This window comes from Metopolophium dirhodum, chromosome 1, assembly GCF_019925205.1.
Source record: "Metopolophium dirhodum isolate CAU chromosome 1, ASM1992520v1, whole genome shotgun sequence".
NCBI lineage: Eukaryota > Metazoa > Arthropoda > Insecta > Hemiptera > Aphididae > Metopolophium > Metopolophium dirhodum.
The window spans coordinates 85,822,317-85,836,763 of record NC_083560.1 but is presented as its reverse complement, the minus strand read 5'-3'; the positions used below and the strand labels follow the sequence as shown (position 1 = coordinate 85,836,763).

Here is a 14,447-nt window from a genome sequence, read left to right as displayed (position 1 = left end):
AGGATGATCTCGAATGATGGTTCATGTAACGTGTTTAATCTAAGATTATAGCTCACGTTCACGCCGTTCACGGTCTAATAATTTTTTGCTATTTATTTAAGTCTCTTCTTTTTTTGTATATCAGTAAAGGATTTTATCAAAAAGGCTCTTACTATATTGTTACAATGACATTTGAAAAATATTAAAAATCCTTAGTGACAGTTTTTATTTATAAGCATTTAAAGTTCAAATCTTGACAAAATAGGAAAATTAGCAAATTATTTTGAGTTAAGAATTCATAAAAATTTTTCTTTTTCAATCTAAGATTTGAAAATGTAATACAAGATTATCTATAAGTTTATCTACCTTTATCAAAAAAAAAAATGTCTACAAGAAAGTCAAATTAAATTTTTATGAGCGTTTGAAATTCATATTTTTACAACATTTGATATATTCACTAGATTTCTCGTGTAACGATTTTCTTATTTTCTTGTAATTAAAAAACGTATGACTGTAGATACTTGAAAATTTCACTGAATGTTGGTAAGTACTAGCATTTTCTGTACAGGATACAATTTTAAAAATAATTTGACTCTTTTTGAGCTGTTTACGGACATTGTCAGTTTTCAATTTTTTCAGTTTTTTTTTTTTATAAATATCAACAAAATTTTATTTGTTGGGTAAAAAAGCGTGAAAATGTAATATAAGGCTCCTGATAATATACCAAAAATCACTTGATTCAAATATTAAACATTCGATACAAAAACACAGAACTTTTTCCGACAATTGAGTTACATTATCTCAGAAAGCAGTCTACAAGAACTTATATTGCTGGAAATTTAAATGTAGGAAAAATGTACAGAATGTACGTAGAATATCGTAAAGAACAAGGTATGCAAAAATGGTCTAATCTCGCTATGTATCAACATATTTTTAATTATAATTACAATATTGGTTTTTTTGTACCAAAAAAAGATCTATGTAATACTTGCGAATCGTACAAAAACACAGAAAATAAAACTGACAAAATAGAATTATTGCAAAATCTTCATCTTTCTGAAAAAAATGCTGTTCGTTAAGGAAAAAGAAGATGATAAACAAAAAGCAATTGATGGTTTTCAGTTTACCGCTTGTTTTGATTTACAAGCTATATTGATTGCACCTGACGGTGAAGTATCAAGCTTTTATTACAAAAGACGATTAGCAACATACAACTTTACAATTTATAATATGAAGAACGGAGAAGGAACGTGTTACGTTTGGAATGAAACAATAGCAAACCGGGGTGCAAATGAAATTGCTACTTGTTTATTGGATTTTATACGTAATGAATTTAATGGTACTGAAAATAATTTAGCAGATATAATATTTTATTCTGACAACTGTTCTGGACAAAATAAAAATAAATTTATTGCATGTTTATATTTATACGCATCATTAGTATTAAATATCAATAAAATTCGTCACAAGTTTCTAATCGTGGGTTACACACAAAATGAAGGAGACTCTATGCATTCAGTAATAGAACGTCAAAAAAAATTGGTACTCCGAAGTGGCCCGATCTATGTACCGTCTCAATGGGTAGCAGTTATTGAGCCGGCAAAACAAAAAGGAAAACCATACACCGTAAAAGAAATGTCTACTGAAGATTTTTTCAATTTTAATGATTTAAGCAAAGATATCGGTTCAAATTTTAACATGGATGTAAATGGTAAAAAAGTTGTGTGGAATGACATTAAAGAAATTCGTGTCGACAAAGCAAATCCATACACATTGAAACTAAGAACATTATTTAACAACATGGATTACCAAATAGTCAAGGTGATTATAATTTAAATTTATTAATATAATAAAATCCAAAGAACTTATTTTTTTAAATTGTATTGTTTATTACTTTATTAGGTTAGGAGAGAAACACGCAATAACAATTTCAACAGTTTGGTACTTAAAATAGCTTACGACTGTCCACCTGAAATAAGTGCAGCGAAAAAATCTGATTTGCTAGACTTCTGTAAGCAAAATTTAATACCCCAACTATATCATAATTATTTCAACAGTATTATTCAAATTTTAAGCATGGCATTTTATGACTTTTTATGTTGTACAAATTATTTATATTAAATATTTATTTTTATTTTCTACTTATTTTCTACTTACGACTTATGACTTAAATTGATGTATTTTTAAACTTACGAAATATTAAATAAAATATGATATTGTAACCCAACAATCATATTATAAAGTAATAGTACGTGTTCTCTTAGTTATTACAAATAGACCCAACTCAAAGGGTATGATAAAAAAAATAAAAAGTAAAATAAACATAACTAATTTAAATATTAGGCCCAAAACTTTTTTAAATTTGTAGAATACATGTTTGATAGAGAATATGAATTTGAATCTATTGGTGTAAATACCAAGTATGTAGAATGAGAACTTAAATTTTTATGTTAATTTTAAATTTTAGCCATTATGATTTTTACCTGTACTGTATAATTATTATATTTGAGTTGTGTCGTTCTTCTTCTGGGTGTGCGATATATCGTTCTAATAGCAGTTGAAAAATATTAAAAATACATAAGCATTATTTTTTTTTATAAGCATTTAAAGTTCAAATTTTAACAAAATGTATCAAATTTAAAATTTAATAATTATTTTGTAGTTAAAAAATTATAAAATGTTCAACTTTTATAGCTAAGGATTGAAAATTGAAAACAAGGCTCCACGTAAAAAGGTTATACTATATAAATTACTTTATTCACAATAATATCATCAAATATACTTGCAGGTAATATCATAGGCTGACTGACCGTTTTCGTTCAGAATCGTTTTTCTTATACAATGATATTATGTCATTGAATTCAAATTTAACACCATCCATTACAGTGACCCATTTGTAATCTACTGTACAGCAGAGCGACATCCACTTACCCATCTTTTTTTTTTTTATAATGATGGAATTCATATAATACGTTCATAGCACCACAGAGTTGCTCACGTTGGACGCATATATTATGCATCCATAGAAATGAAAGAGTTGAGTGCAAAGAACAATTAATTAGTACGCATTATAGCAAGGATGGGCTTAACAACAAAATGCCATTGAGAACAGCGAGTATTCAGAATTCGTTATCTGGGGTACAAAGATTTATTTTTGTTCTTGCATAGGTATATATGTACATAGGTATATAGGTACTACCAGGAGATTTCTGAGGGTTGCCTGGTTTCAACTTTTGTCCGTAACATAGATAATATACTTATGTATACGTATTGTGTACCATTGCCCATCGGTAACAATGCGATAATATAATTACATCGTTGAACATCTTAAAGATTCATGTCATGCGTCATACATCATCAAAACAGCGCGTGTTAAATGTTAATGATATTATTTATTACATACGTGATAATATAAACAACATATAAACAACTATCAATAAATATTGTTAGCCCTGAATATTTCAAATTATTTTTTAATAGATAATGAATCAAAAATAAAAATAATTATTTCAACGATTATTATTATATTAACCTAATATTTTGTGTATCTACCTATCATTTTCATTATAAATTAAATTATTATAATTTTTTTCTAAAAGTGTATGAAACTATATGCCTAATTAAAAATATATAGAGTCTAAGATTTTTACCCAATCGGATAAATTGTTCTTAAAAGTAAGTACTTGTTACTTCCATGATGATAAATTGGACTGAACTACCTAACTATTCAAAATACACCAAGTAATATCAAAATTCGTCAAAATTTTAACTTCAAACGCATAGAAAATAATATGCATGATATAAGAACAATTTATCTTATATTCAATTTTCAAGACTACAATTGTATTGACACTTAAAAAACTAAAAAAATTCAATTATTTCAAATGTTTACGAATAGCTTGAATTTAGTTTAAATAGTTTGAAAATGTTATCAAAAAATCAATTCGTCAACATTTAAATTTCAGGCGCTCATAAAAGTATTTGTGAAATTACACTCAACTTTTTTAATATTCTAATAAGAAAAATGTATATAGTACTTACTTTTGATTTGTGTTTTTTTTCATAGTGTTGGGATTAGTTATAAACTTTGGTAATTTAATAAAAAAATCCTATATAAGTTGTTACTTGTTCTTATAGCAATTTAAAAAATATATTATAAATACATATGAACGGTTTTTTTTTGTATGAGTTTGAAGTTTTAATTTTCATAAAATTCCTTGAATTCATGAAAATTATTATCACAGTGTTATATAGACATTAGAAATTAGTTTATAATAGGTAATCAATAAAGTAGTAAATTCGAAAATTAATTTAACATAAGTACCATATTACTTTTTTTTTTATTCGAAATAAGGCTTCAACATCACCAGTCATTATCTTAGTGTAAAAGAGATAAAAGTAAAATTAGAGGAAAAAGAAAAAAAAAATTAATTATAAATTGTATTGGTCTTAAAAATACGGAGCAAGATTTGTACAATGCTAAAATTTATTTATGAGGTTAATATCGGTTAGAAATGTAATAATTTTAGTGATATTATACAAATTACTATAAAAGTAATATAAATAAATATTTAATTAAATTTGTAGGTAAGTGACTTAGAATATAAGCTGATAGACGTCTCTGCTCAGAACCGTTTTTCATATGCAATACTTAATCATTAAATTCAAATTGAATACGTCCATTATAGTTACCTACTCAATGAAGAAATACACTCTAATTAGGAACAAATACATCAATAGTTAAAACTCTCGTTTCACGAGGATAAGATGGCCAGACGAGAGGAGCACACACAATTGCGTTATTAGGTGTATATACCTATAGAGCAATTGTGGGTGGTGCAATCTTCAGATCTTGTTAACCACCGGGATAACACAACTTTCCGACGGGAAAGTACCTATAGTCTTATGCAGACATCTGATGGTATGGAGGGGGGGAGGGTGTGATACAACGAGGCAGTGATTCTCATTATATTCTATACATTATTTCGTTTTATCTTCATTTTCATATTATTAAAAAAATATTCAAATTTGCTATAACAGATTAAATTATATTGAATTATATAAATATATATTATTACATTCGTGTTATATACGTTATTTGTTATTTTCAGATCAAATTATGTTGTGATTATTATATTTCATCGTGCCGAGTTTACATAAAAAGGTAATCGAGGGCCCTGTTTAAATTTTCCCGAACAAAGACCTATTTTTAAGGTTATTAGTGACTTTTTGGACAAAAAATAATTCTAGACCCTGGGGGGGGGGGGGGGGGGGGGTGACAGTTTTATATTCAATTTAAGGCGTCCCATGACAAAACAAGTTTGATGAAATTTGACAATCAGTTGCACAAACTAATGTGTCTAGGATTTTGGAAATAATATTTAAATTAGTAGGTATTTTAATATATACAATATACATATTATGATCTTTATGACGCGACGTAATATTTTTCACGAAATTACTTAATTTGTACGAATGATAATGATTTGAATAATATTAACCTTTAAAATAACTGTACATTTACATATTAATAAACTATAATAAAAATGTTGGTAGGTAATATCATATACTATTGTATAATATAGGTAGTATTGTAATAATATAACCATAAAAGCTGAGTAACTTTTATGAAAAACAATCAATTGTAGACTATCGGGTATTCATTTTATTGTAAATAAAACACAATAAATGACAATCAAATATAATTGTATTTTATTACACTGTTGAAATAAAAGCAAAAAGATAATCTTTGGTTTTGTAGACTGAGTTATTTTTGAAACAATTTACTTTGAAATTAGTCATTAGAACTTATTTACTTTCCCCATCTCTGAAAGAATCCCATTCTTTGACATTTGCAATTTACTCCCCAAAGATTGCAACGACAGGAACTACTGTTACAGCAGTATTTGGGCCTGTGGTCGCAGTTTTCTCCTCTTGGCACACAATATCTACGGAATATTCTATGAGACGATAGTTTCCTTGTTCAATAAAAAATAGATAAAACAGAACATTTTTAATATTATTTTACTTTCATAAAAATTGTTTTTTGATTTTATATAACATTATTAATTTAATGGAAAAATTATATTTTAATAATTTTAACGATGTATTATAGTAATGTTTTTTCTAACCTTTTTTGTACATCAGGAAAGTCTAAAGCGGATCCATTGTCTTCTGCATCCTTATCCATGTATTCTTCTATGTCTGTCAATAGTTCAACTCCATTTTCTTCTAAATCAAAAATAAAAGTATACCTATAAATTGTTTTTTTGTGTTATACTTCTTAAATACATTAATAATAGAAATATGTTGAAAAAAGTAACATTTTTCAGCGTTAAAAGTTTGACAGAATTGTACTGCTATACAAATATATTATACGTACCGACTGTAATATTATATTTGATATACATAAATATATTATAATTTCATTAATTAATTAAATCAAATTTTCAGTTTTTAAGTAGAAAAGCTACAAAATAATATAATAATAACTATATAATATGATTATACATTGTAGATAAGCCTTATTTGTATACCTTTACACTATTTGTACCTGTTTAGTTTTAAGTTCATAAATATTAATTTCCATAGAATCTTACATGCTTATGTTGGATTATATTTTTACCTTGTATCGAATTTGATCACAAAATGTTAATAATTATCTACATCTGAACTTTAAAACGCCTTGTCAAGACATGTTTGTTTTGATTACTCTGCCAAAATCACATATTATTAAAAATGTTGTAATAGGTAATACATCTTGACTATTGCAACTTTTTTAGATTCACTTGTATATATTTTTAAGGTAAAATATTACAATATTCTAAAAAACTCAATTAACTAGTAAACCGTAGTATTATGTTGTATCATATCAAACAATGAAATGATCAATATATACCTATTATATTTATTAACAGTATAATATGTACATTGTATACCTATCACCTGCACGGCTGCACATAACAACTATTATATAATTTATTTGAAAGATTGGGTAACTAATTTTACTAAGTTATTTTTGTACTATTCAAAAATATTGTAAAATAATATTATATCTTATTTAGGCCACAATAACCAAGGGTTGAGGAAGCCGTATTATTAAAATTGTTTTGACCCTTTTTTATAGACCGTAGTACTGGTTTTGAGTTTATAATATGTTCATAAAATATATTCTCAAAAATATTAATATTGCATGGTAAATTTTGAATATGATTTTCATATCATATTATGTAGTATAGTAGGTAGTTAATCATCAAACAATTTATATAAAAAAACGCACTAGACAATCTAGACTTGTTTAATTATTGTATAGAAAAGGAGTACACAAAATCAAAATTGATGCTAAGTATATTAGTTAGTTGAATCAGTTGAAGTTAGACCAAGGAACTGACATTTAGTAAAAGGACTCTAATATAGAGGTATAAAATGTAAATCGTAAGTATCTCGTAAATATCACGCGTAGGCTGTTAATAATAAAAGCTAATGTGTAAGTCATTGTATAGGTACCTATTATATGTCTTATTAATTATTATTATAATATAATATATAGTTTGGGAACGGAGTGGCCGAGCGGACTATGGCGTCGGTTGTGACGCACACCGGCGCTGGATCAAACCTCGGTTCACGGGTGGCATTTTTCTTCGGGCAAGTCACGGTGTCCGGAGAACAAGTGCCGCCATCCCCCAACCGGGCATGGCAGATCCCTACGGGCGCTTATTTGAAAATCTACCAAAACTACACATGTGTTTACCAACCAACAGTATCCTCCCCTACAAACAAATAAACAGCTAATGGCCATAGTTGCCGGGCTCAATGATCAATAAAATAAAAATAAAAAATATATAGTTTAAAACACTATTAAATTGAATATATTTATTGAATTACTTACATAAATATCTTAATAATATTACTTAATATTATATAGGTATAGATTGAATTATAGTTTATTAATATTGATATTCCTTGTGATTTACAATTAATTATTATATGCTTCAAGCACAAACATGACAAAATATGTACTAATGTAATATTTATAGCAATAAATTTTCAATAATTTTATTTTACTCAGATTATTTTGGTGTCTGTTTAACAAGGTGGGTTGTTAATATTGAAGTTTGCATAATATTAGAAAAAAATATTTGGGCTGATTACAAAACTATTTATCAAAATAAGAGATTTGTGAAGACAAAGACATTTTTTTAAGCGAACATTTCTTCTTACAATATAAATTAAAATGCATACATTTTTGTAAAAACAAATTGTTTAAAAAAATGTATATATATATTAATATAATAAACATTGCAAGTACTAAAACCAGCCATTAACTTAGTAGTCAAGGCATGTTTCTAATAACAATAAAATAATATTTTTACTCGATGATATTCGTTAAGGGAGTTATCTTTTCTCTTTAGCGTACATTTCAAAATTTAAATAATCTATTTTGAGACTTATTACCTTGTTGTTGAAGATAGCAGTGTTTTTATGAATAGTTTTTTTTTTAATATATACCAAACGCATACCTAATATACTAGAAATATTAATTTAAAAAATAAATCTTTTATTATTAACGTTTTTGACATTCACTTTAATAAGTGAACTTGTGGTATTAATGTTGAATTTCAAACAAGCTAAATATTTATTGTTTTTAAACTTTTATCCTAATCAGTTAAAAAAGAAATAATTCTATACTTACCAAGTGAATCTTTATCCAAGTAGTTATCCAGGGGTGATGCAGTTGACGTCTTTTGTAGCAAAATTAGAGATATATGGAAAACCATAAAAATGGTAACGAAGTACTTCATTTTTAATTTCTAGAATTAAAAAAAAAATATTTCTAATAAATCTGTAAAATAAAAATGAAGTCATAATATTATAATACATAGGTATGTATACTGTATAGGCACAAGATACAAATGTAATATGTTTGTATATATTATATTCAGTAAACATTATAATATATAAAATTATTTTATTAACATATTTAAATTAGAAACAAATTTAGTATAAATTAAGATTGATGATGTATAATAATATTTTATATTATTCAATATAGTTAGTAAGATATGGGCTTTTATTAGTTTTATGTTTGTACTATCAGTTTTACAAAAGCGATACTATTACGAATGCTATTTAAACTTCCACAGCTATTAGGTTATTATCAAACTTATAATGTTGTAAAATTACCTACCTACCTAGCCGCGTAAATATTGCATATTTATTTCCATTTGAGTCTTAATTTATTTTCTTCGTTAACGCATGGTTTTAGAAACGAACAAAAACATAATGTAAAGCTGTACACCTACGTAGTGTATTAATGTATTATGCGTCATTATACATAAAAACAGTAGTCAGGAACTATTAAATATCATACAAAACAATTATTTCATAGAAATGCAGTCATATATGTAATATTATTATACATATTATATTCAAAAGGTACCTATTATTTTTTTACGATTTATTACCGATCGGTTATATTAACATATACATACACATTAAAATTAAAATTAAAATAATATAGTGTTTAGGAGTTAACCTGGAATATTTAGTAGTTATTTATGAAATTCATCTTAGAACACATTCCAGTAGTTCGCATTACTTTAAAACAATAGCTGTCGTTAACATAATAATGTGTTTACATAATGACCGATAATGTATGTTTGGCGTGTATACTTATGGGTATAACAAAGCGTTACACCTAGCAGCTATTACACCAAAACCTTTATAGTTATTCATAATATTAGTTATCCATAGAATAATGTGTTGGCAAATGAAGAAGAGAATTCGACTTTAAATTTTCCTCGGTCAGCGTGAATTTCCTGGACAAATCAACTGAATAGTGTGTTCAAACAATATGAGTTAGTTAGGTGCTCGGACGTCTAGGAATTTTGTTATTAAATTTAAATTTGCAACCAAACTAAACTTAAAATTATTGTTGATAAAGATAAGTAGGTATATGTTTAAAATTATATTTTATTAGTTTCTTTATGTCAAATAGGTATACAGTTTTTTAGTAGTCCATTTTTCTAAAATAATTTCATTATATAACGAAACTCGAAAATATGCAAAATAATTATTTGTCATATCTGTCATTTTTTTTTTTTTATTATTATCAGTTGGAACTAGGAAGTACTATAATATGAGTTTTGTGTTGGTAGTAATAAGTTACAAATAGGTGACTAATAAAATCATTGGTTCATAATTTAAAATAATTCATACCCAAGAGAATTAATTTATATAATTTATTTAACTCGAGTATCATGTTTCCCCTTATTTTAGGAAATAATACATCATATTTATACTATCTTTATATTAATATTATTTTTAGTTTTCAATAACTGAAGCCATGATCATCAGTTTAAGTTAAAGTAAGATTGGTTCCTAAAAAATATATTCAAAATTCTAACAAAAAAATAAAAACGTCAAATGCAATTATTTGTATTAAATTATACTTAAAAATTAAAATGCATTGTATTATTTAAACCATAAATGTATGCAATTTATTTTTATGCCGAGTTAAAAAAAAATGTTATTATTAAAATAGCTGTATATTGAATAAAAAATTGTATATTGTAATTTTATTATTATTGTTTTGGTATATATAAGAGTAAAGGAAATCTTTAAATAACAATTAGTATTTATTTGTAGAGTTCAATTTTTAAAATTAGGTATAGATTATTGCTTAAAATATGTATTTATTTATTTTTATTGATATAAAAACCAACGTTCGAATGTTTAAAAAGTAAACATTTATCAATATTGTGGAAACATTGAACGAATCGGAACCCTGACTATCAAAATCAAAATCAAATCATCGTGGCCACTTTTGTCTATCTACTCAACCAAATTTAATATCTCTAAACCGTTCTGTTGTATTAATTAACCGTATTTATTCATTTTTGCATGATAATATTCTATATTTATACAAATAAATATAATATGTAATAAATATAATATAATAAATCTATTCAAAAACAGTGACTACTGATTCCAATGGTTATTTTAAATAAAAAAAAATTATCAATTGAATTATGTCTGAATGAATTTATTTCTATGTCTTTTATTTGTACGATTTATATTCAACATAGCCCGTTATTAAACATTGAAACAATTAAATAATAATGTTTTAGTTTTATAAAGTGATTATGGTTTGTTTATTAAGTGAATTTTTAGTAAAAAAAAAATAACAAATAATAATGAAAATATTTTACATCGTTTTATATAATGATTTATACTTTGAAAGGAGCTCACGGAATTTAATTTATGGATTATCATTATTTATATTGATATAAATTCTTAGCTGTTATTTTTAACTAAATTTGTATAATTTATAAGGTGTATTTATAAAAAAACAATGGACTTAAAGTAATTTTAGCTAATAACCACTGTAAGTAAAAGCTTATAATATAAGATTAAAATAAAATAATAAACTTTAGCTTAATTTATAGTATTTAATCAAGTAAAAGACAAAAACCCTTAGTTACTTTATTAATTTGTTTTACTATTGTATAATATGTATGGATTTTATGTATTTTATGAATTGTATGTATGTAATTGTTATTATTCAACAATCATCAAAATCCTATAATACATTTGACTACCTAATGTGAGACAAATATTATCGTATAGACCATTAATACATTTTGAAAAAAATCTCCAACAAAAAACAAACTACGATTAAAAATAACTTTATCATTTTTAGATGGTTTTCGATGGTGTTTATTTTTTTAAATTTATTTTATCCTGTGTACAAAATGTCTACCAGAAGGAGTGCTTCGATTTCAACATAATATAGTACCTTATCTTTTAGCAAATTGGATCAAGATGGTACTTTAGAGAGGTTAGGTTAGGATTTTCTCAATAGTTATTTAATGCCACGAGAAAAACTACTGACAAATTACGAAAAACCGCTTAAAATGGGATTTTATTTTCAAACGATTTGTATATCACCGTAGCAACGAATAACAAATTTTAATATTATAATATTAATTTTACTTAAAGGCTGTAATAAATAATAAAAATTTAAAAAATCCAGACTGATAAACCGTCTCCGCTCAGAATCGTTATTCTTATACAATGATATTATATCATTGATTTCAAATTTAATACAATCCATTATACATTGTCCCACTTGTAACCTACTGTACAGCAGAGCGACATCCACTTACCCGCTTTTTTTATTATAAAATAGTGTAATTTAAGTATTTAACTAATACATCAATACCTATTAAATTATTTTAAAAAATCTAAAAAAAATGTATAAAACATAATATTTTGTACTACGTATTACGGCAAAGTATTTACAACTTTTTTTCTTCTAATAAAAAAAAATGTAAAATACTATACCCTTTCGTTTAATAGTATAAAACATATTTTACACTCCTATACATTTAGATAGAAAAGTAGGGACAGTATGTAACCAATTTGCTGTAGAGTAGGATCCAAGTGTATCTCGTGATTGAGTTGGTCACTGTAATGAATGTAATTAATATGATTCAACTGATAAATCATTGCATACGAAAAGGGATTCTAAGCAGAGACGACTGTCAGCCTTATATCATATCAATGTACCTACTCAGTACTCATTACCATTATTAATAGGTACCTATAGTAATTTGTTCTACTATTAGTTACACGCAACTATAAATAGGCAATATCATCAAACTAACCTAAATGTTTTGAAATTGTCATCGCGTATATTATAAAATATAGAAATAAACTTGAAAGTTTCAAATCCCCATGAAAATTTTTACTACTAAATAATTTAAATTGTTATTTTCTGTTCAAATATCGAACGTTGTCTAAATTCTAACTTAAAATGTCAATAAGTATAATAATATCTAGTTTATATATTTTTTGATTTTTTGGTTTCAGTATCCTCATACATTGTATTACATTTTCAAGTCTTAGCTATAAAAATAAAAAAATTTAAAATTTAATACATTTTCATTAAAAAACAAAATGAGAACATTTTCGTGATTTTTACTAATTTCATTTTGTCAACATTTAAACTTAAAATATTATTAAAATAATTATCATGGATATACATTTTTAATATTTTAAATAGCTATAACAAAAATGTATTAGGAGCCTTGTATAGAAATTTAAAACTTTTACACAAAAAAAAAAATTTATCAATAATTTTAAAATAAAATCTAAAATAAAGTCGAAATATTTTAAAAACTGTATCATTTAAAATTACAAAATTAATATTTGGTGAATATTTAAATTATTTACAGTTATTAGTTATTAAATAACAATAAAATATCAAACGTTAATTGAAGGAAAATGGTTAGTTTGCGGATGAATATCCAATGTCATAAAAAACTTCAAGCGTTCATAAAAAATGAATGTGACTTTCCGGCAAAATTGTTTTGTTAAAGGTTGAAAAACTTATAAGGAATCTTGTATTAATTTGTCAAATCTTAGAAATAAAATATAAATAAAACTTAAAAATAGTATAACATAATCGTGTTAAATATTGTTAATGCTACCTACATAATATCACGTTTACGTAATATGTATAGTTTTTTTTCGATGACGCTGCTTACACTTATTTAGGTTATTTAATTAATATTATAAGCTAATTACATGTATAACCGTTATTCGTATGCCCTTATTTTATAATTGCCCTTAAAATAATTGTTTATTGAGTTTATTTAATTAGTTCAATATGAAATTTGGTAAGTTTATCTATGTTACATTGGAGTGTATTATAACTATTACTGGAAAGGTATTTTATAAATCAACAAAACATATAACGAATATTTTTATTGAAACTAACCTAGGGTTACTAGTAAATATGTTAAATTGTATTTTTATTATTTATCATTAGTATGATAATTATATATTTTTAAATATATTAATGATTTCATAAGCATTTTTTTATTTTTACAAAAGACATTGAAACGTTAATCTTTTGTGTAAAAAATCTTAATATTTTATGTTAAAAGTTATATAGTTTAATTTTTAATAAGAATATTGTCAAATTCTTAATAGGTACATGTTATAATATGATCAAAATAAATAAATGACGTACTTACCTAGATAATATTATTTTAATTTTAAATACTTATTATAATATAAAACTAAAATTATAAGTATTAGTAAACGTAATATGTATAATATGAAATCCGTTTATTTATTATACGTCCTATATTAAAAAAATTATAGCATAAAAACTTACTTTTAAGATGATTATAGACGATGGAAAACGATGAACGTAAGAGTATGAAGTATACTGAGTGGATTCTGAACAATATTATGACAATTTCTGCTTTTATACGGAAGAACCGCCGAGCGAAGGGTGGAAAAATCACCCAACAAGCCTTGTAAGCGCAAACTCCTCTTCTGATTTGGGCCACACGTAATAATAACGAATTATATGTTATTTAGTTTCTCCGATGTTTATAATAAATATTTAATCAATTCAAGCTAAAATACAAATATAAAAAATATATATATTTATT

The 14,447-nt window shown here is 25.1% G+C and overlaps 1 protein-coding gene across 3 annotated transcripts; it reads right to left on the bottom strand.

Moving 5' to 3' along the window:
* Positions 1 to 5,621: 5,621 nt before the first annotated feature.
* Positions 5,622 to 14,235, bottom strand: LOC132935654 (uncharacterized). Of its 3 annotated transcripts, none has more exons than XM_061002253.1 (4): positions 14,165 to 14,235; positions 8,672 to 8,821; positions 6,111 to 6,210; positions 5,622 to 5,957 (listed from the first exon to the last, which is right to left on the bottom strand). In XM_061002253.1, the coding sequence occupies exons 2-4, from the start codon at positions 8,778 to 8,780 to the stop codon at positions 5,792 to 5,794; spliced, it is 375 nt and encodes a 124-aa protein (XP_060858236.1). In that variant the 5' UTR covers positions 8,781 to 8,821; positions 14,165 to 14,235; the 3' UTR covers positions 5,622 to 5,791. The 3 variants fall into 3 exon arrangements, with proteins under 3 accessions (XP_060858236.1, XP_060858238.1, XP_060858237.1); XM_061002255.1 differs by having other exon boundaries at positions 6,111 to 6,207; XM_061002254.1 differs by having other exon boundaries at positions 8,672 to 8,789; positions 14,165 to 14,219.
* Between the last annotated feature and the right edge of the window lie 212 nt (positions 14,236 to 14,447).